Here is a 22034-nt window from a genome sequence, read left to right as displayed (position 1 = left end):
CCTGACTCCAGGCTGCCCCTATGGGCCGCTGTCTCTCTGGCCTCCCATCCCTGAACTCCCTGGCCTCCCTCTCCTGCACCGCAAGACCACTTTGTTTCTACCCTCCAGAGCTCTGCTTGCTTGCWTGGCATGCTCAGGTAGCAGCATATCTGTGTCTCTTGGTCGGAGTCAAATCTGCATATACTTTCCATTCTTAATGGTATCTTAGCACTGTTCTTACACAGTTCGAATGTCTTGTTCTTGTCTACTTATCTCAATGTGCTTCTGCCATCTGTTGAAGAAGTTCTTTTTGCACGGCATGTCTTTAATAGTGGCCTCGTTTTACATGATATGTATGAGTTATGACATTTTGCAATTATTATGTACGCAGTTACTCTCCAGACCCTGAGGTAGACCCGAAGAACATTTACAGTAACTGCCTAAACTGTAAGATAAATGTAGATATTTTGGAATTATAAAGATGCTTTCAAGAGAAGGATCATTAGAGGTCTATATGGATTTCAGTGCATGGATGCTAAAAAATGACTGCTAACACCTTTCCCCATGCCAAAACAAATACTGGAGTACATTGAAATCAGAATATTTCTATTCGTAAAGTCCTACTTTGATATTTGTTATGTTACGATATGTGTTATGATCCAGGTATGCAGGTCCTCTTTCCAGAACTACATTTCCACTCAGTAAAAGTAGTATACACTATTTTTATAATCCTTTTCCTTTCTTGTTATATTTCTTTCTTTTTGAAATGAGACCTTTCCAATTCCAAGCAACAATTAAGGAAGAAATATTTCTTCTTATTGTCTTTTTGTGTTACTGTATTAACTGTTGGTGTCTTCACTCTTCCTGACCATTTTAGGTGCATTTTTTAGTATTGTTATTTTACATTTAATCTGTATTAATCTTAATGCTTGAATTTAAGGAATGAGAAGGTTTTTGTTTTTTGGTCTAGAAATAAGGAAAACAAATAATACAACAGCCTTGTGGATAAATGCATGATATTGACAAATAGTCAGTTTGGATCATATGATCTAACTGCAAACTGAGTTAATTACCAAATGAGCTAGGAATAAATATATTTAATTTGAGTTAATGTCACTGTGATCAGAATTTCATCTAAATCATTAACATCATACAGCCAGAAGACTAATGGACAACATCCTTGGTGCTAGTGCACTCTTATAGTTGATATGTTAAAAATTTTTTTGTAAATGACACATTTAAATCTCAACAGACTTTTGAAAAAATAGATCTCATGCTTCAAGAGTTTTGAAGGGCTTCGGATACCCCAAAGAGAGGCAAATTTAAAAACATTTTTCTTCTGCTCAATAAATCTGACATGGGAAATGTACAGGAAAAGATATACTAGAAGACAAGGCATAAAATACTCCATTAGTCTCTTCTAGAGGAAGAAAAACAGCAGTAGTGTCTGCAGATCCTCATATTAGCCAAGACTTCTGCCTCCACTGGGCAGCTTTGGGCAGTCCTGTGGGCAGCATTATTTGTTCCCCTATTACTCTGAAGAAGTGTACATTTTTACCACAACCATGGTGGTGTCTATGGGTCTGTGCTTGCCACAAGCCATGGTTCATTGGGATCATTGTTCTAGACTTTCCTTTCAAACTCARTGTTCGGGCAATAATCTTTTGAAGAGCTAGTCCTTGATCTTCAACTGTTTGCTTTGTATAGAGTCTGTCCAACAGATCTCCAGGGGTATCTTTTAGTCAACACCTTCATTCTTTGTTGCTAAAAATACCCTTATTGTAACAGTACAAATAGTAAAGCCTAATACAGTATTTCCATTAGGAAAAAAAAGCCTAAATCAACCACAAAGAGGAAGAGGGATTGACTTATATTTAGGGATCAAATATGGTATCAGATGGTCAGCCATGAAACGTGCATGTCCAAGAGAATTGACATAAGCTGCTCATGCTGTGCACCACCTTATTTTTTCTGTGTTTTGCCTAAAGAATGGGGTTAAAGTATAGAAGCTCAATATATAACTCCACTAGAGAAGGCTTTTACTTGAAGCACCTTGGAGAAAGCAGCCATACCCTCTTGGCCATTCAGGATGTATCACTGTATACAGCTACCCTTTGGACTCTGGAAGAATTACATTTGTGGTGACTGCAGAGCACGAGTAGCAGTTGGACCTTGCTGATAGGTTTGTGCAGTAACCCGAGCAAAGGTGGTTATGTAATAGCTCTGTCTGCCTAGGCTCAGCCTTCTGCGTGAGGAAACAGGATGTGGAATAGCCTTAAGAGTTTATCGTGGAGATAAAGAACAAGGATGTTAAGACCTAGGTATGGAGGAACAGAGACATCTGGCAGTTGAGTGGAGCAGGATCTGTGTCAGTACTCTACAACTGGAAACACTGTGCAAAGCTTTGACATTGTTTGCTTAGAATGGAAAAGGTTTCTGGGCAGGGCTATCTTGATGCAAAATCTGCTCAAGTCAGTGGAAGACTCCCATTGCTTACACTAGTTTTTAGGTCAAGACATTCCTAGTCTTCCTGTCCTCTCACAGCTTCAAGTTGCTATTAAACTCTTCATATAGCTGCCTTAACTCTACTTCTACTAACTTGTCTCTGCTCCACACTGGAACACCAGGGACAGGAGAGTTTGGGCTGACACCATGTCCCACAACTACCCAATTGGTCACGAAGCCAGAAGAAGCAGCAAATGGCTGGAAGAGTGATTCCTGGCCATCAATTTGAATAGACCACGGTGCAATCCTCTGCCAGCGAAGTTGTTGGTGGCGTTCCCATTAATTAATTTTAACAGGAGTTGAATGAACACTATACGATACGCTGGCTCAGCTGGTGCTGTTTGCCAGGCTGATTGCTCAAGGAGTCTCTAGCCAGAAGGCCAGCTGCAGCCGTCCTTTCCCTGGGTGTTGGAGTCGAACAGTTGCACCTTTGTGATATGACTGTAATAGAGCTTGAATTGCCAGAGTTCAGTGTGCAGGTCCAGAAAACTGCTTATGGTACAGGCGAAATTAGGCTAATCACAAGCACCAGTGCTTTTGCATTGTTCTATGAACACAGAAAATCGGCTTGCCGTGAAAATTTTCATCATTAATTAATCAAAATCTAGGCGTGCTGAACTGTGCATGACCGCTGACCTTGAGTCTCTCAGTGGCTGCTGTGTACTAAGTAATCCATTCACTGCCACAGAATAGCTGCCCCGATAAATCCCAGAACAGAAGATAGGGTTTCTTACCTTTCTCAGGGCTCAAGATCAGGGTGAGTAACACAGTGAGGAATACACAGCCTCTCATTGCTGCTGCTGCTGCTACTTGCTGTTAAACCTACGAGAAAGTGCTATTCTCTTCTAGCGTCAGCTCATTTAAGGTCYCTGCCACGGGTAGGGAGTTCAGCCCTGAGCTGACGTCATGGTGGCAAGTGGCAAATGATAGCTCCAAGCTGTTTTTTTCCTTCCTCCTCAGGCTGGGAGGAGATTCCTGGACCTGCAGTGCTCTTAAGTGATAGGTATTCAAGACCTGTTGACACACGGAAGTTACTGCTAAATAAGCTGACGTATGAAGCGACAGCCCAGCAGCTATCCCCTGCCTACTTTCCACACAGTGCAGATTGCACTGAGCAAGTGAAACTTGCTCCAACTCCAAGGCACACTTAAGTATGCACTAGAGCAGATTACCTAGCATGTACACACTCACTCCCTTTTCAATACATTACCAGTACAGACAAGCCCTATGCCTCAGACCCCAACTGTTCTTTCCTTCTAAGAAAAAGACTCTTTCAAAACATGCAAGGAAATAAAAATTTTATGCCAAAGCATTTCCTACTGCTCAGGGGTAAAAAGCAATGGAAAACACCTGCACCTTTGACATCAAAGAAATGGATTTGGCCTTGAACATTGTGGCAGCAATTATGACCCTTTTATTTGCCTAAATATTACACGGACTTGTTAAAGCAGTGTGGCAGGGGAAGGGGGAACAGGAAGGACAGCTGATAGATGTCTGACCTTATCTAGGTGGCAGCTTTCCTTCTTTGAGAGCAATCCAGTTTGTGCCTGGGCAAAACACGGAGGTCTGGGATGATCAGGCTAGAGCAGGGAGCCCAAAGGGGTCTAGATGTGGGAAATAGCCAAGAGCCATGAGCAGCAAGCCATGGAGMAGACAACACAGCCATGACACTAGGGAAAGAGAATGGAAACAGAAACTTTTGAAATTGCATCCCAGGAAGCCACTGAAAATGGCTAGACAGAGACCAAGATGGGGAAAAAGTGCCTCCGTGAACAGAATCCCTTTTTTCCCCAACCCTCCTATTTGTAGCTGTCCCACCTAGCTGAGCTTTCCAGCTGGGCAAGGTGTTTGTGCTCTGCTAAAAGGCACTGCTGGAGAGCAGCAGTGATTGGAAGGACCATGGGGGCTTGCAGGTCCTCCTTGTAAGGCAGAGGTGTTGTGTCTCCCACTTGAAAGGTCTGTCTGACCCTGAGTCCTGCCAGAGCCACCCATACAAGCCTTTTTGTGAATTGAATGCAGATGTCGTTATGGGGCATGGGAAAGCAGCATGAGCAAGCCCATCTGTGTATTCCCTGCAAAGCCACATCCAGAGGCTTTGGAGTCAGTCTCCTCTGGCAAATACCACCGTGAGCAATGGGGGCAGGTCCTGGGCACATTTCTGAATGGGAGTGAAAGCTCAGCAACCTCAAGACCGCAGGAGATCTTCCAACTTTGCCTCACAGGTCGCATGTGACACCTGAAGTCCTGTTGGAATAAAACATTTCAGCCCTCAGCAGACTATGCTAGGAGCCTCCAGGGAGATGCAACATTGAAAACTGGTCATTTGGTGAGATGTGGTTCYTAGCTGAACAGCATCTATTTCAGCTGGAAATATGTCTGTACAGCAAGACAAATCTGCTGGTGGAGAGCGTTCAGAAAATAACCCACTGAGTACAGACATACATGTGTATGTGCCAGGTCTTTTTGTGTCTGCTTGCACTTCCCTATCTGCATCATGACAAACTGGGGTCACAACAACCTCTCCCTGGGGAGAAGTGGGGTGATGAGACTGCAAATTTGTGGGGAAATTTCATAATAGAGATATGATGCTTTAGGAGAACAGCTAGAACTATCAGAACAAGAGAAATGATGCCAGGCAAATACCTCTAGCACAAATGCAATTATTAATGAGCTTATTGAGCATGTACTTAGACAATAGATAGTTAACTGTTAGTCCAGATCAGCTCAGATAACCACAGTGTGACATGCTATAAAGGATTACAAAGACATCTTGCTCTTCAGAAACATGAATTACTTCCCACCACTAGTAAAACCAAACTCATGTGCGTCAAAGCTCAGGTATGGCAAACAAAAACACTGACAAATGATTCTTATGAAATAAAAATGCACTATATTTAGTAACAAGCACAGTATTGTTCACTTGTCTTATTCCTTATTTATGACAGTCAAAAAGAGTTCAAAGGTAAAAGGTTGCATTTAACTACGATGAGGTGTGTAGTCGCGTATGGCCCCATTATTTAGCCATGATAAGCTGCATGTGACCAAGGGGTAATCATGCTACCAGAAGACTTGTATTAAAGTAGGAGTAACCGCCTTTTACATCTCTTTATGCACTTCAGCTGAATGGTGTTCCTCCTGCGTATTTTTCAATTCTGTTCCTTATTAGATCTGTATACATTTTGCTATCTCCTGTAAATTGGGTTCCTCGGCTCTTTATCACACATATCCCTCAAAATAAATCTTGTAATTAGTTAAACTAACCCAGTTCCAGCAAACCTATGGAAAATCTAAACCGAAGCTCTATACATACAGACCCACCACAATCAGGGGGAGCATATGCTACTTTGACTTCTTTTCTGGTGGTTCAAAAGCAGTTCAGGTCACACAGTCTGCAAGCGCTCCATGGTCACGGAGGCACCGGTGCACAAACCTGAAATGGGCCTGCTGTACCATGGGCTTGTCCATAATCCCAAATTCCTCCTACCTAGTCTCAGGGTGTTGTTGCAACCTGTTCTTCTGCACTGCCAATTTATTTAAAAGATAACCAGGCTGCCATATAGAATAAAAAAATAGAAAATAGAAAATAGAAAATAGAAATAGAAAAACCTGCATTATTATTAGTAATGAAATAGAGGTTTGATAACAGGATTTCTCTTGCAAATGAACAAAAGCTCATTTGACAGAATTAGTCAGGTTATTGTCTCCTTTCATTTTGTTTCATTTTTCCACCAGAGTCTTGCTAGACAAGGAGCAGGCATATAACACAATTCTGTGCTTTGTCACCACAGAGAGGACACTGATGTTTCAGGTTGCAGTGAGAAATAAGTTGTAGACTCACCGTTTCTCTGCAAGCAGCACTCACTTCCTCTCATGTCAGTTGTCAAAACGCTGGATTCTTACGGTGCTATTGTCATGGGAGGAACCTACCTTACGATGAATTATCTTCTGCAGATGCTTATCACTTTCCATGGCCACAGAAGAGCCATGGTTGGTCTGACTGACCTAACTTTGGGCAGAGCGGATGAATCCCACCCGCAACTGCCATCTCAGCTGAGTGCTGTACCTTTCTGGGGCAAAATGCTGAAATATTCTTCCAGATTAACACGCCTGAGGTTACTGAGATCACCCTCACACATCACACCTCCTCCTAGCAGCCTGGGCTGGATGTTGCTTTCCTTTGCATTCAGGGTATCAGCCTTCCTCKTCCGAGAAGCATTCAAGTCTGTATCCTTCATAGTCCCCAGTGGCAATTAATAAGGARGGTGACAGATCTTACTGCAGTCAAGTCCAGCCCCTGCCCATGCAAAGAGCCCCACTGCACCAACCTTTCCCTTCCCTCCACCATACGCACGTGCGTGTACACACGCACACCTTCACCAATTCTCCTGTGTTTGCAGCAGGATGAAAAACTCGACTACGAAAAGCTTCAAAGCTAAACTTTGGTTTGCCTAACGTTATTGAAATAAATACGTGAGCATGGAACCTGTATTTTGACTGAGCAGAAGTTGAGCATAACTAACAGAACAAATTYGTTTCCTCTTTGCTTTGCATTTTAGTTTTTCTCTTCTGTCACCGATCATTGCTAAAAGAGCAACAGAACTATAAAAGTTTGTATGTTATAGATTAGATTTCTAATTATAGTTAAACAATCTAAAAGTAGCATATGCGTCTCTTCGCATGGAAAGCTTTAGACAATAAAAAGGCTGAGACATACTAATATTCATAGTTTTATTGTATTCTTTTATAACACTGACTAGAACGCCAGATTTAATCATCATATTGGATGCAGGTATAAAAATAATCCAATCCTTAAAAATTATATTTTGCTACTACAGTACTGTGTAATTAGCGGAGAATGAAAATATGATACAACTTTAAATAATACTGGTTTGGAACAAGTCCTTAAAAACCCAGCAACTTGGAAGCTAACATCAGAGATATGGGAAGGGAAACCTGGACAACGTCAAGAACATAAAGTAGGTCCACGTTCAGGTTAAAAACAGAAATACAAACAAATGCTGAAACTTTACCTTTTGAAATAGACTTCACTAAAAGTGAGCTTTGCAATGCTGAAAGTTGCTCAAGGAAACCATTATGATTTTACACACAAAATTTTGCTTTCTGTTATGAAAAAGCTCTGTAGAATTTCAACAGGGCTTAARACAAATTTTTGTTTTGTTTATTTAAAACAAACAAATGATTGGGTTTAACCGAATTTCCTTAGAAAAGGTAACAATTGAGTATTTATTCTGTATTTTTTTCCCTTTAAAATAAAGATTTTAAAACAAGSATTTTGTATCAGGCAATTTCTGTGGCACTGTCCAAGAAAAATGACACTTTTTGCTGTATTCCACAGGATCTTTCTGTATCAGGGCATAGCAGATTTGCAGATTTGCAGGCCACTTGAGGCAGTAATTACTCCTTCAAGACTCCCTTCCCTTTCAGGAAGCATTTTACTAGAAAGAGATTGAGGGACTTAGCACTTACATATTCCTTTGAGGACCATTAGGGCACCCTCTYTAGGTACTAGGGTATTACTCACACGTAACGCAAACTGTGCAAAGAACAGGTCTCATCCACACATGATCCTACAGTACAGAAGTCACAGTATTACACTGACTTTAGACATTCGGTTCTGCAAAACATTTTTTCCTCCCTTTTACCCTTAATGGATTTCCATCCTGCTTTTCAGCTTCAACAATTCAAGGGAATGAAGAATTAAACACATACTGCAAGGCTCCCAAAATCCTACAGGCACACAGCACGTACCCCTTCCACGCCGAGAGATCCTGGTCCATCGCCAAGGGCGCAGGCAAGCAGGAATCAGTAGCTCCTGCATTCAGAAAACTCTCCTCAGAGTATTTCTCTGAATAYCGAAAGCTCCTCTATTTCCCTAGAGGATCTTACACTATAGGAAGCAGGTCGCTTGATCAATAAAGGATTATGCCTCCAAAACAATTTTACAAAATTCCCATCTGCTCGCTTCTTGGCGAAGTGTTTCAGATCTTGAASAAGAACCTGTTTGTTCAATCTCAGTTAAGGTAGGTTTTCCTGCAGCAGAAGTTACGCTTCCAAAAAACAAATACAACGTTTAAAGGCAGTAACACCCCCACAGAAAGGGGCAGGATGGAAAGCCAAAGGAATGCATGTTGTACACCCAAGTCACCCTGAAATGAACAATTCAGGCCTAGGAAAAACTCCATTACAATCCCTGGGAAAGTTATCCCGGACAGTATAACGGATGCTGGATTAGGTTCTTTGTGTGTAAAGAGGAAAAAACAATAGCCAGCATAGGAAGAACATTTAAGTAAAATGCATCCGTTCTTGTTTAATTTAAGGAAGAAAACTGAAGATTAGACATTGATATGAAGGAATGAGAAGTCCAGATGGATCTGGCACGGATACTGCCATTGACAAGAATTAGAGAAGAGTCCTGGGGAAGTACTTCACGCGTCTACAGTGATGTCCAGACCCACTTTACTGGTCTATAAGGCCCCTAGAGGACAGGCTTTACAATGACTGGGACAAATAGTTTCACAGTGACAAACATTTCTCACTAAATGCAATTTATTGCTATTTTCTAAAAGCTTTTTCCTATTGCAAATCACTTGTAGAGGGCTGGCCACAGGGAGAGCCTCACTGCGGTGCCAGGGACGGGACTTSTTGCTGCGGCGCGGCGCGGCAGGACCGCGGGACGGCCGCTCGCGCTAACCTGCCTTTGAACGATGCCCCGAGCCCGCGCCCCGCCGCGCCGGCCGCTCTGCCCGCCGCTCCCGGGCTGGCTGCCGCGGGCCCTGCTGCGGGCGAGGGGCTTTTGCCAACACAGCCGGCGGAGCCCTACGCCAGGGCCCTACACCTTCTCCTGCGCAGCCATTCGCATTTCTTCCAAAGTCAGTCGGAAAGACTCCCACGCAGCCGCCCGAGGGCCCTGGCCGACTGCTTCCCTAGCTTTACACACCAGCCAGGAGCAGGAATGCCCTTCTGCTGGGTGTTCGTGTGGTTTTTCTTCCTTTCTCCCCATTTGGCGAGCCCTTGCAGCCTCCTAGCAAGAAACACACATTTTCTACCTCATCCTCTCGCATAAGAGATATAACCCTGTGGATAACGGAGAAGCAGAGGTCCCTTCCAACCTTACTGATTCTATGATTCTACRATCCAGTACAGTCAAAATCTGCATTTTGGGCTAGCTAAAATTAACCTAAATCCTCTGAGAAATGAGGCTACGTTTATATAGATGTCCGAAGGAGTAAAGTACTTAACACAGAGGTACCTGTGCTTGAGAGTGGGGACTGGGGGAGAGATAGGGCACGAGACCCTTCCCCCAGGACGGGAGTGACAACCCCACGCCACTGCCAGAGGTGCTTCGGCTGACGGTGGTGGCACCTAGACACGGCCGTCCCGGGCAGAAGCAGACAGAACAGGATCCTGGTGACAGTTTCACTAGCTGCAAGCTGCACAGAAACAGGTCAGAGCCCTGCCGTGGCTGGCAGAGTCCCCTTGGCGGTAAGCCGCAGTATTAACTAATCGCGGAAAAGGAACGGCCACAAACTGTAGGAAAATGCCCCGGGCTGGGGCAGCGGCGGAGCTGAGCGCCAGCGGCGTTGCAGTGAGGCCGGAGCATTGCTGTGCGGGGAGCGGCTGCTTCTCATGGCATAGCGCCGGCTCTGCAAAGACTTCCCGGACCTCGCTGCGCGGGAAAGCACCCCTACCAGCCCCGGTGCTGACTGCTCCTTAAACCCTCTCCTTCCAGCTGAAAGCGAGACGCCTAGGGCACCCAGAGAAGGTGCTACCAGGTCAGGAGAGACTCCTTTCCTCCTCCCTGCAGACTACATATTTGCTCCATGACTTAGTTTTTGTTACCAAAACTGAAAAGAAGGTGAGGTTGCAAAGGACAAACTCACACAGTAGATTTTCCAATGTTTACCTCCTCTGACAGCTATAAAATTTCCATGTAATAAAGCTCAGGTATCTCTTTTGGAAAACTTTTGCAGTCCTCACTCAAAAAATCCTGCTGGGTTTATTGAGATCCTTTCACTCCGGTTACAGCATTAAGAAGAAGTAAGGTTATTAAGGCTCCGGTTATTAAGAAATGAAAATGAACTACTTGCAGACTTCTGTGCAATCTGAATTAGAAAATAGTTCTATCACGTTTCCTACTCAAAGTCCTTGCAGTTTGCTGCAAGACATACAGGCCAGGAGTTCACTTAATACAACCCAAATGCTGCTCTTTACAACCCAAATGCTACTCTTTTTATATAGAAGGACTGATCTGCAATATTGAGTTGATAGTTCAACCTTTGTCCTCTGCACTAGCCACTTGGCACATGCAGACTCATTTCACAATACGTGGTCTTTGAAATCACCAAGCAATTAAACACATCTGCCTATAAGCATGTGCCTAAATATCTCACTATCCAATGAAATGTCGGCACACGGTTAAATCCTACTGTCRTTGCTGGGACATGTTCACTTTTTGCTAAGCTGCTCTAAATATTTTTAGACAAATCCCAGTGCTTGTCTAAGTGCTTTGGTTTTAGAGTCAGCAGCAAGACCCAGCTTCCCTATTTTCATTTATAGGGGAGACAAAACCCTCCTTGGTGCCAGGGAAAGGTGGCCCTTTCCAACCCAGGCATGCATCAAAAACTGAGCTGGTGCTATGCAGAAGAGGCAACTCACCCTCAGAGAGACTGTGAACCTCACCAACGTCCTCACGGGGATCTACCTGGCCCAGAGCACAGCAGGGCCAAACCCTTAGTTCACATCATCCAATGCACCTTGTATAATTAGGGTATCGGCTACTAACGAATCAGAGAAGAACATCATTTACTGGTTGGAAACACTGATTAGAGTGGCAGAGTGCAGTTAGTTTTTGCGCTTTACCTGTTAAGCTATTTTGCATACTGTAACTAGAGTTTTCCTTTAAATCTAGCCCTTTAGGCAGCTGTACTTTCCATGAGAAGCTTATCACTTTCCCCCTCAATCTAAGATAAGCCATGTGCTACCACCTGTGAGTCCGACTGTGGATCAGGCAGATGCGAAGTTGGCTGCATCATCATCATAAAATCACATCGCAGTGAAGCACACTGGCCCTGGGCACCCATAAAGAGCCGTTTCTCTGCAAGACCACACAGCCGTTTCCACGTAGCATGTAAAGGGCAAGGCTTGAAGTGACTCTGCGTGTGCACACTACAGGTGGTGCACTAAACTGTCCTCCCAAGCACGTTTGCAGTGCTCTTGCCACCTTGCAATCTGGAGAACCCAGAAGCAGGTGGGAGCAGGGACCAGAACCCCCTTAGCCCATGCAGCTGATGAATGCCTTGTACTCACTTGTCTTCCCCTGGGTAGTTGTTCTCACTTCGGGTAGGGAACACAACAGCCTTTGGAGTGCTGGGASAGGATCTGGAGGCTCCCAGCGCCTGCAGGACATGAGTACTGTGACTGCTCCTCGAGCGAGGGTGCCCCCTCACTGCAGGTTTGCTGCAGAGGAGCAGCTGCGCAGCACGTCAGCATTGGACTCGCTGCTGTCACTTGGTGGCAGGCACTTTGTGGGGCATGTCCCTTGGTCCCCAGTGAGCTGACCTCCCTTATGAATTTGCTTGTAGGCACTGTATCTCTGAGCACTGAGGGGGGAGCTGGGAGTACTGGGAAGTATATGCTTTTTAGAGAAGCTAGATTATGTACACACTACTGAGATGCTAGGTTAATAGCTAAGGAATTTCGCTATTCTTTGCTGCCCTCACACAAGCAATCAGCTTGAAAAAAAAGCCAGTGTTTTCAAGGTAAGGATTAGTGCATCAGGACAGGCCTTGGATGACTCAGTTTGTCTTTGCAGTGAAGATAAGCTGTAAAAATAACTTCATAATAAAGATCTCTATCAACAACCCTTAGGAGGAATAAAGTCAATAAGCTTTTGATCTGCTCTTTGGTGAGGAATACGCTGGYTTATATTCTGCAGCTTATGCCAAGGTGAATAATGTAAATGAACACACCTATGTCAGGAAACCTGCCTGGTCTGAGTAACTCGAAACTAGGATGGATGAAGGCAAAACAATTTGAAACATGTGATCTTTTTTTCTCTGCGAGGATTCAAAGCATCCTGTTTTTCTCCTGTCAAATGCAACTGACTGCAGCAAGCCGCCTTTTCCAATGTACGGAGTCCTCCTCCACGGCTTCTACTGAAGTCAAGGTGGGCTGTGAAGGCTTGAAAGCTGTGTCCCATTTGCAGTGTCTGGCATTCGTGTTCTACCTGCCCAACCAGGGCTAAACTCTTATCACTCCTATTCAAAYTGCATGTAAGGAGCCTAGCGAGTTCCCAACTCGTATTTTTCATCTTTGTAGTAAATTTTCCTGTTAGCAACTATTTTAAGTTATATTGCTGTTTTTACAGTCACATAAAACCCTGCAAGGAAGCAGAGCCCTGTAAAATCCTACACGGAAGTACTCCGATGACCCATAGAGGCATCGCTTTTGAACAATGCTGGCTGACAGAACGATGACACACCAAGACTTTTCCCTACATACAGGGGTGGTGCATCAGATCAGCCGCATTTCTCTGTCAGTTTGCATCACAGTGGTATGACTTATCTTTTCCATACTCCTCGGAGACAATCGACCCACAAATTCAGCCAACGCTGCCAGGCTTTAGTAAGGACCGAGTCTTCTGGAGAACTTCTACCAGCAAGGGCTGGAGGACAAGCCAGCTTCCCTCTCATGCAGGAAGCAGAAGGCAACGTGGCAGGAGAAAAGGGAGCTGACATACTTCTGCTACCAAAACCAGTCACACGGTAATTCTTTGCACAACGGCTGACTAAGAAGATAAGCTCAGCCTGACAGCGAACAAGATCTGTAAACAAAACACTCCCTCGGGGTATTCAATTCAGAGTGCCGGGCACAGCTTGTCTACCTGCGCTGATCTACGCTCGCCCCGCAGCGTGGAGCGAAGCAGCAGCACGGCGCAGAAACGGGGCGCGCGCGTTAGCGTCCACCTGGGTCTTTCACTGGTCCGCACCTTGAGTCGTTCCCGCCTCCGTCTTCTCTGGRCTGCTCAGCAAGCGGAACAGTTTCTCAGGGCAGCAACACCACAAATTGAGTTCAAAGTCCCTCCTGCTGTTAAATGGGAAGAGCAAGACTGATGTGCCAGGAGACAGAGGGCTCCTGGTGCTCAAGGGCCACAGGACTGTGCCAATCTTCCAGTCCCTCTATGCTCTGCTAAAAGTAGTCTCTTCTTCTGGTTTCGTCACTAATGAAGGATGGATTGTACTGTCCAGGGTAGATGCATGAATGTCGAGATCCAGGCAAACCAGTGTAGGGAGGATAAAGTCCGTTTCTTTCCAGTTCAGGATTTCTCAGTCCAGTTGGCTGTATTAGCAAAAATAATTAAATAAAGAGGGTCTTATTCTCACACTCAAATATGCTTTCATGCACAGTCTTTCCACCCTTCCCAGCAGTTATTTCAGTAGGCAGAACGAACAACATGATCACTAATGATCTCTACCATCTTGAATGATTTATACTCYAGGAGTTATGCATTGCCTAGGAGGGGATTACTCTGACCCAATCTAGTTTTAACATATTTGCCATCAGCAGATTTGAATTTTACCTAACTCCACACGCAGTCTGAATGCATGGTTAATTTTTAATCCTGTGAGAGCTGTGCTGATCAGCTCAAGCACTGAAATAACTCTCACAAGAAGAATATTGTACCAGTGTTATCTTTAAAGGAAACTATTCCAGAAAATCAAAGTTAGTTTCCTACTTCGAATATTATCTGGAAGCACTACTCTCACCATTAACCATAGGTGTCCACCCTCCCAACACAGAAATCTGAATTATACATCAAAACCAAGATGATCTGATGCTCCACTTTTTCCCTTCTTGATTACTCAGGCAAATCTCTCAGGGACACTTGACTGAGGAACTTTGCTCTCTAAGGCCAAAACCATACAATCCTTTCAGCCAGTAAGAAACATTAAGCCACCTAGTTTGATCTGYTACAGAGTAGATCCAATGCAAACCATCATAAAGCTCCTCCTTCTAGCTGTCAGCATAATAACACTCTTCATAAAAATTTGGGAAATGCATTGTCATTTCCAAATCTCTTATTGAAAGCAGCAAGGAGGATTAATTCCCTCCTGTGTGATCCAGTAAACTTGCTTGGCAGAAACTTAAAATACAAATCCAAAAAAAAAAAAGAGTACTGCTCTCTGCAGAGCAACGCCCCACACCCTGGGTACATCCAGTATGTTGATACAGCTTAGTGATAGGTGATATATGAACATCACAGCTCTGAATATGGACATTAGCAACTGGTACTAACCATGCAGGTATTACAGTGTCCGTGATGTCAGGTCTTGGGCGCCCTTCTCTACCCACATAGCCTATTATTCCTCCACCACGTCTTCCCCGCCACTTGTTCCTCCAGAGCTGGAGGGATCCTCCTTACATGGCTTTTCCACTACAGGAAGGGGTCTGTCCCCTGGAAAGGAGAGGAGCTGAAAAAGACAGGGGTCCCCAGTGAGCAGCAGCTTCCCATTTTGGGTGAAGCCTCCTAGGCAGAGGTCTCAACCTCCCAGCATCAGCAAGGGAGGAAGAGAGCGAACTACCCACAGGGACTACTGGTCAAAGACACAGACTGTTCAAAACCTTTAACTCTCTTTCTTTCCTCCAGGATTGGGCTTTTTAGGCATCTACCACAATGTTCCTACACATTTCCCTAGCACCCTTCCTACTTAAATCTCTTCATGCTATTCACCACGTGTAATAACTAACACATCACATCCGGCATCCGCATGACTCCTAGYGCTTTGCTTTCTATCAAAGCCATTTGCTTTGCTCTTTTACTTTTCACAAGATGGATCTGTGCTTCCAATAATAAAAATGTATCTGTGCTACATCAGGCACAGAGGAGTAATAGTTAACCTAAGAATAGGTACCGAATAATATACATCTGTCATCTGCAACAGGTTCTTAGTGCTTCCGTTCTCCTGCATCTCAATGGTCTCTCTGCCCCACTCCTGTGCTCGGGGGTTCTTCGGATACTCAGCATACGGTGACATCTGGAAATCCCCACTCTTGAAAATGAGTTTACTTATGTCATTTTTATTCTTCCTGTTTAGAAAAGAATGAAGGATAGTAAGAAGGTACAACTTACCGTGTTATCTTAAATGCATTTTTGATATGATCTCAGAAGATTTACCATGTGTTGTAAATCTTGACTTGTAATAGCAAACATAGGATAACTCAGGTTRAAAGGGACCTCAGGAGGGCTTTACTCCAACCTCCAGCTCCAAGTAAGGTCGATACGAGGCAAGACCAGCTTACTCAGTACTTTATATGGCTGGGATTTGAAAACTCCAAGGATGGAGATGGCACAACCTCTTTGATCAAGCTGTTGTACTGCCCTACTGCTTTCTTGACAAGAGTTTTTCCTTAYATCCAGTCTGAACTTTTCCTATTTCAGCTCATGCCTATTGTCTCTCAATCATCCATCATCCATTGTAAAAAGCCTAGCTCCATCTTCTAGAAGACCTCCCCGTATGTATTGGGTTCCTCCTGAAGCCTTSTCTTCTCCAGGTTCAGCAAGTCTCACCTTCTCCTCATCTTTCACAGGCTCCACTCACTGACCTTTCTGGTGATCCTCCACTGAATTTGCTCCAATTTATGAATGTCTCTTCTGTACTGGATGAGCCCAAAATCGAATGCAGCATTCTACATGCAATCTCACATGGGCTGAGTAGAGGGGGATAATCCCTCAGTCTACTGGCTGTGTTCCTGTTCATGCTGTTGGCCCTCTCTGCTGCCTAGGAACACGGTTGGCTCATATTCAGCTTGTGCCCACCAAGACCCCCMGGTCCTCTTCCTCAGAGCTGCTCCCCAGCCAAGTAGACAGTCCCCAGCCTGTACCATTGCAGGGGGTGCTTCCTTTCYAGGCACAAGACTTTGCATTTCTTATGCTTGAATTTCATATGGTTCCTATCAGCCCATTCCTCCAGCCTGTCTAGGTCCCTCTGAATGACACCTTTGCCCTCAAGAGTTATCTACCGGTTCTCCCATCTTGAATATTTTTTTTTCTTAAACTATCTATCCTTCCTTGAAATCACAGTAAAATGCACTAGTCTTAAAAAATCACAGATCTCCTCATCTGCACTGCAGAAATCCAGGACACTGACACCACAAAACATTACAGCTAGCAGTTGAATAAATTCAGACACAGCTAATTAACTACAGGAACAACATATCCAGGAAGACTGTGGACTCCCGTATCTGAAATCTCCAAGTAAAGATTGCCTGTGACTTTAGAAGACATGCTCTGGCTCAAGCAGAAATTGTGGATTTGAGGCTTCTTGAAATGTCATAGTCAGTGTTACAAGAGGATGGTCAAAAACAGTTATCACGCTCCCTTTCGGCCTTAAAAATGTATGTGTTCACAATGAAAGAACTGCGGAAAAGTTGGAAAAATAAAAATGTATGATAACTCCCAAGTTATTCAAGCCTTTGAACACTTGACTATAGTACTTCCAGGTAATATATTAATTCTTAAGACAAAAGCCTTACAAGCCGCCAGTTTGAATGACATCAAACGCACCAAATGCCCCTACATAACTACCATATCATATGAGGGTCGACTTTGGAGAAATTTCCAGTTCAAAGCAGTGTACCCTCCAGGAAGGCACATAACCTGCCAAAGTAAGAGCGTATTAACAAGCGGCTATTTCAGTAGACGAGGAGCCAGGATTTGTGAGAACATCCACTCGTCTCCTGCAGAGATCTTCACTCTGAGACCTGAAGGTGCGCGTGTGTCTGAGAGGGAGAGAGACAGAGTGTGAACATGCGCAGGACTTGTGCTTAGGGGAAAATTGAGCAACAGCCCAGCAACCTCTTCTSTGGCCTAAACTCCTCCTTTTTTACTTAGCTTGGGCTTTTGGAGACTGCTTCCAAGCTGCCCTATGGTTCTAGGTGGGAAGGACCCCTTTGTCTCCCCATCCTTAGGAGACTGATTGCCAGACACATCCTCAAGAGATACTGAATATTTTAGCCTAGCTGGAAGAAAAAAAGAAAGATTAAAAAAAAAAAAAAAGGAAAGAAAGCCCCTGAAAGAAAGCAAAACCTAAGGTTTAAGTCCATCACTAAACTGCTTGCTCGGCTATGACTTTGTCACTTATGTTTTGGTCCTTGAAAGTTCACACATGTAGCACTAAGTGCTGCGTAAYGCACTGAGATGATGCCACGCGGCCCGGGGCTGGTGGTTGTACCTACCGGCAGCAGGTTATTATCAGCGCAATGCCCAGGATGAGCAGAAGTCCCCCTCCTGCAGCTGCGATCACCACAGTGATGAGCTGATATGCTACGATGGGAAAACCAGAGACGCTCATGTAGAAACAGCAATGTCATTGTAAATACTAACATTAGCTTAGCCACGGCCATTATGCAAAAGGATTAGCTGTTAATGTCCCTTATTCCCTCCCTCTGCCAGCCATATTTTCAAGTAAAATAGATGGAGTTCGAGATGTTGAAGGAGGAACAAGCTTCTGTTTCCCTAGGGGACAGATTCTCCTTACTGATAGATCAATACAACATAAACAATATTTTATTGATTCACCTCCAAATATCTCACTTAGTGAGTGCCTGCTACTCTATCTGCTCTCATGACGGAGCACTCAGAGAAAGGAGATCTCCAAGAAAATACTGATCTTGTTCGGAGATAATGTTAAGTCAACTTTTCAAAGGTCAAAAAATCAATTTTCAACAGAAAATGAAGAAAACAAAACCATTGCAAGAGTAAGTCTATATCTGTTACATTCTAGGCATAGTCATTTATAATTATTTGTTTCAGATTTCCCACTTCGGAGGCAGTAGAAATGAAACGAAAAGAAACTCGGTACTTACGGTTTCCACAGTTGAATCCACCTAAGCCAAATGGGCAGCTGGTAACACAAATAACAGAGTTTTAGAGGCTTGGCTGTGGCAAGAGGCCACCAAAGCAATATTAAGAAAGATGGTGGGGATAAGAAGAAGGCAGAAAAGTCACCATACCTCACGCAGGTCTGATTTTCCAGCTTAAATCCATCATCGCAGGCTGAAAAAGAGAGAAGGGCCATGAGCACCACACAGTGGTGCCCAGGAGGTATTTACCATCGCCACTTCCCACTGCAGCTTTGCTCCAAACAGCCTTTGGGACTGACAAGCCTCTCTCTGATGCTGGCAGAGCAGAAGTGTGATGTTCATATTGTCAAAAAAATAGGCATACACTTTTGCTGTCTATATATATAAATATACACACACACACACACACACACACACACACACACATACATACATACAGGGTGCTCTGTCTAATGTCATTCCTGCCTTGCCTGCTAGTCTAAATGCCTCCAGTCAAAGAGGATCCAGAAGGATCTCAGCTACCCTATGCAATTGCTATCTGATTTGGACAAGACACTGTGCACTTGGACTCACCTCCCACTGGCTTTGATGGGACTACTCAGGGTTTACCTATAGTGCTAACCTGGAGCCTCACACGGTGTAGGCAGCTGATAAAATAATTCCCAAGAGAATCTCTTCTTGCACAAATCAAAACTCACTGAACACTTGTATTGTTTCTCACAAAATACCAGTAAAAAATCTGCAAGTCTTTCGGGGTTCTATTTTGCAACCTCATTTAAACAACATTACTTTAACATTGATGCATTTCATTCATTATTTTTAAATGTTAGAACTGCAACAAAATATTATCCAAGCCACAACTGTGGTTAACCATGGGCACTATGGGCAAAAAGTTGGTAAAAAACCTGAAAACTAGCCATTGCTTCCAAAATACAATAATTGCTGTGCTTAATGGACAGATAGCTAATCATCTAGATTATCTGAGAAAATTATACTAAGTTTATAATGAACTGCAAAGGTGATGATATATTAGTCCTGCAATTATCAGCTTCATATTATTGACAAGGTCACTGCTTTTCCCTCAGCAATAGTCCTTCAGTACTGAAAAGCTGCTCTGGTCTAGAGGATGTGCTCCTTATATTATATTTAGCCCTTTGGTCCTTCAAAGAAGTAAGATGTGCGGAAATTCCACTAAAGTGACAATATCTCACTGATCCATGAAAACATCCGAAGGTTCCTTTGCCTTGCAGAGACAGTCATTTGCTGAAATTGTTGAAGAGGTTATTGAAAAAGCAATTTGCCATGAGAAATAACCAGAAGCCCCCCTCTGAGTCTGTTCCTCGTCACAGGCTGACCAAACTACTTAACCGTATTCTTTAGCTGTTCTACACTCAGCTCCGCGACACAGCCTTGGTCTAGCACAGGACTTAAGTCTCAGAATGGATATGAAGGGAGAAAAACTTCTAATACTAAGGACTGGAAAGTACAGACAGTCCAAGGACGTTGTGAGGTCTTCAAAGCCAGCTTAGCAAAGACAGAGCTACATAGGATGATGGACACTGATGGAGTCGCTCTGGGCAAAGGGACAAGCCAGACCAGTATACCCAGTGACCTACAGAGGTCTGCAAGGCGCTACACAGGGGTCCAGGAAACCACTGCAAAGCGAGCAAAACAAAACAGCCTAAACACCTCCAAGCAAAAGACACAGGGAATAGAAACTGATTGTAAAGGAAAACAAAAATGCTCATGGTTTCCCCCCCCCCCCCAGACCCCTGCTGATCATGGCTTTAAAACAGTGGTCAAGAAGCAGCTGTCAAGGGACAACTTCCAGCCTAAAGCACAGGAGCTCTTTAACCCCGCTGAGTGCAGGGAAACCAGCCGAGAGGGGATCGGGGATCGGGGCTGCCCAGCAGAGGTCACAGCTAACCCGCAGCGAAGCTCTCGTCCCCTCCCCGGGCCTCCTCCCAGCACGCGCTCCCAACACGTGAAACACATTGCCCCTTCTGGAGTGCRTATCTTCAGAAGCCTGTCTAGGGACGCTTAGCACAGGAAGGAAGCAAGGGTGGACAGACGGACAAACATGTAGCATTACCCATTACGATGTGTTGGCAAGATTGTAATAAACCAGGAGGGACCAGTAGCTTTTCTGTTAGATTCAGAAGTTTGTGGCTGTTATAGTACCAATAATAAGTGATAGTGAAGGCTAGCAGGGACCAATGTGACTTTGGCCTCCCTGTCACAACACAGGTCACAGAACTTCCTTAAATTTAATTCCAGTTTCAAAGCAAATATATGAACTGGAACTATATGCTAGAGAACCATCCAGGCTTTTAATATTTCCAGTRACGGACAGTCAATTGCAATCCTGGGTCAAACGCTCAAAAAGTTAATTTTCCTAGCCAGTAAAAACATTCACCTTATTTCTGGTTTGAATTATCTGAGTGTCAAATTCCAGCCCTTGAATGCTTTCTAGCTGGACTGGAAAAGGTTGTATGATCACATTTCTCTTCCTCACCATCAAATCACTCCTTGGCCTTCTTGTTAAAAAAAAAAAAAAAAAAACAAGTACACTGAGATCCTTGAGACTCCCTGGTTGTTGCAGCTTTTCTCTGAACACGCACCAGCACTCTTTGACCTTTTTGACTTCTGGTTCCCAGAAATAGGTGCCGCAAGCACAAGGATAACAAAGTTTCCCCTTTTCTGCCTGCCCATGCCCCCTAAATGCATCCAAGGAACACGCTAGCCATCTGAACCAGAGCTCYGGGTCCTTTACTTTAGCTGCCAGGCCCTTTCACAGCTCTGTCAGGGTCCCTGCTTTCCAGGAGACACTTCTGGCATGGCCTCTTTGCTACACCTCTTCATGATATTTTTTGCACTGGATTTATTTTTAACTTTCTAATGTGATTTCTAGGAAGGCAAGAAAGAGACCAGAGGTAACAGGACAAGAGWTAAAAGCTCAGTCAACCAACAGGCAGGGCAAGATATAGTAAATACCAAAGGATACTTGCTTGGCTCATTCATTACACCAAAGCACCAGCAAAGGCACAAGGACAGGATAGGTTCCTCRTGTCTCTCACTAATAAAAGTAGACTGAAAACATTATGGAGCAAATCTTCTACCAAATTTAGTCACAGAATCAGACAATAAAGAAATCTTCAGAGAGGGGAAGGGAGGAATCATCTCCCTCAACAGCTCACTCAAGTTGTCTTCTCCATGAAGACAGTTCCAGTCTGCTGAGTACAGCAGCCTCATCTGCCTGGCTGAAGAAGGACTAGAGGAAAGCACAAGCAGATGCTGGAGCCCAGTCTCATTTCATCACCTCAGCCTGTGTAGGGCACATATACCCTGAGCAATGTTTCCAAATTGAAATGCTGTCTTGGGCAGAAAAAGTTCCCGGCTCTGGCTGACTAGGAGCTCTAGGGCTGAGGAGAAGGCAAGCAGGATCCTGAAGGTGCATCTCCTAGTCTTATTCCACTTACAGCAATGAAGAGCTGCATAATTGTTGATGCTTATTTCTTTTTCTCTTCTCAGATCCTTTTTCTTGCCATTTTGYTTTCCCTTCTGACATTTTTCCTGCTCCTTTGAACATGCTCTCAGGAGAGCTCATGCTGTCACACTCACTTGGTGAGCTCTCAAAGATGAACATGGAACAGAAGAAAGGTTTAAGT

The 22034-nt window shown here is 44.2% G+C and overlaps 1 protein-coding gene across 8 annotated transcripts in view; it reads right to left on the bottom strand.

The window, feature by feature from the left end:
- Positions 1-7198: 7198 nt before the first annotated feature.
- HEG1 (heart development protein with EGF like domains 1) overlaps positions 7199-22034 on the bottom strand; it is a 45623-nt gene continuing 30787 nt past the window's right edge. For 4 of the 8 annotated variants that reach the window (XM_085310211.1, XM_085310210.1, XM_085310218.1 and 1 more), the window contains 5 exons: positions 18517-18559; positions 18370-18407; positions 17740-17827; positions 15417-15591; positions 7199-13842 (listed from right to left, as the gene is read on the bottom strand). In XM_085310211.1, the coding sequence (XP_085166337.1) occupies positions 13693-13842; positions 15417-15591; positions 17740-17827; positions 18370-18407; positions 18517-18559 (494 nt within the window). In that variant the 3' untranslated portion in view covers positions 7199-13692. Of the gene's footprint in view, positions 13843-14800; positions 14976-15416; positions 15592-17739; positions 17828-18369; positions 18408-18516; positions 18560-22034 lie in introns of those variants that run through there. The other 4 variants (XR_014896499.1, XM_085310215.1, XM_085310214.1 and 1 more) reach the window with 4 other exon arrangements.

This window comes from Rhea americana, unplaced genomic scaffold (assembly GCF_003343005.1).
Source record: "Rhea americana isolate MKP2758 unplaced genomic scaffold, rheAme1 scaffold_313, whole genome shotgun sequence".
Lineage (NCBI taxonomy): Eukaryota > Metazoa > Chordata > Aves > Rheiformes > Rheidae > Rhea > Rhea americana.
This window is presented reverse-complemented; position numbering and strand designations above follow the sequence as displayed.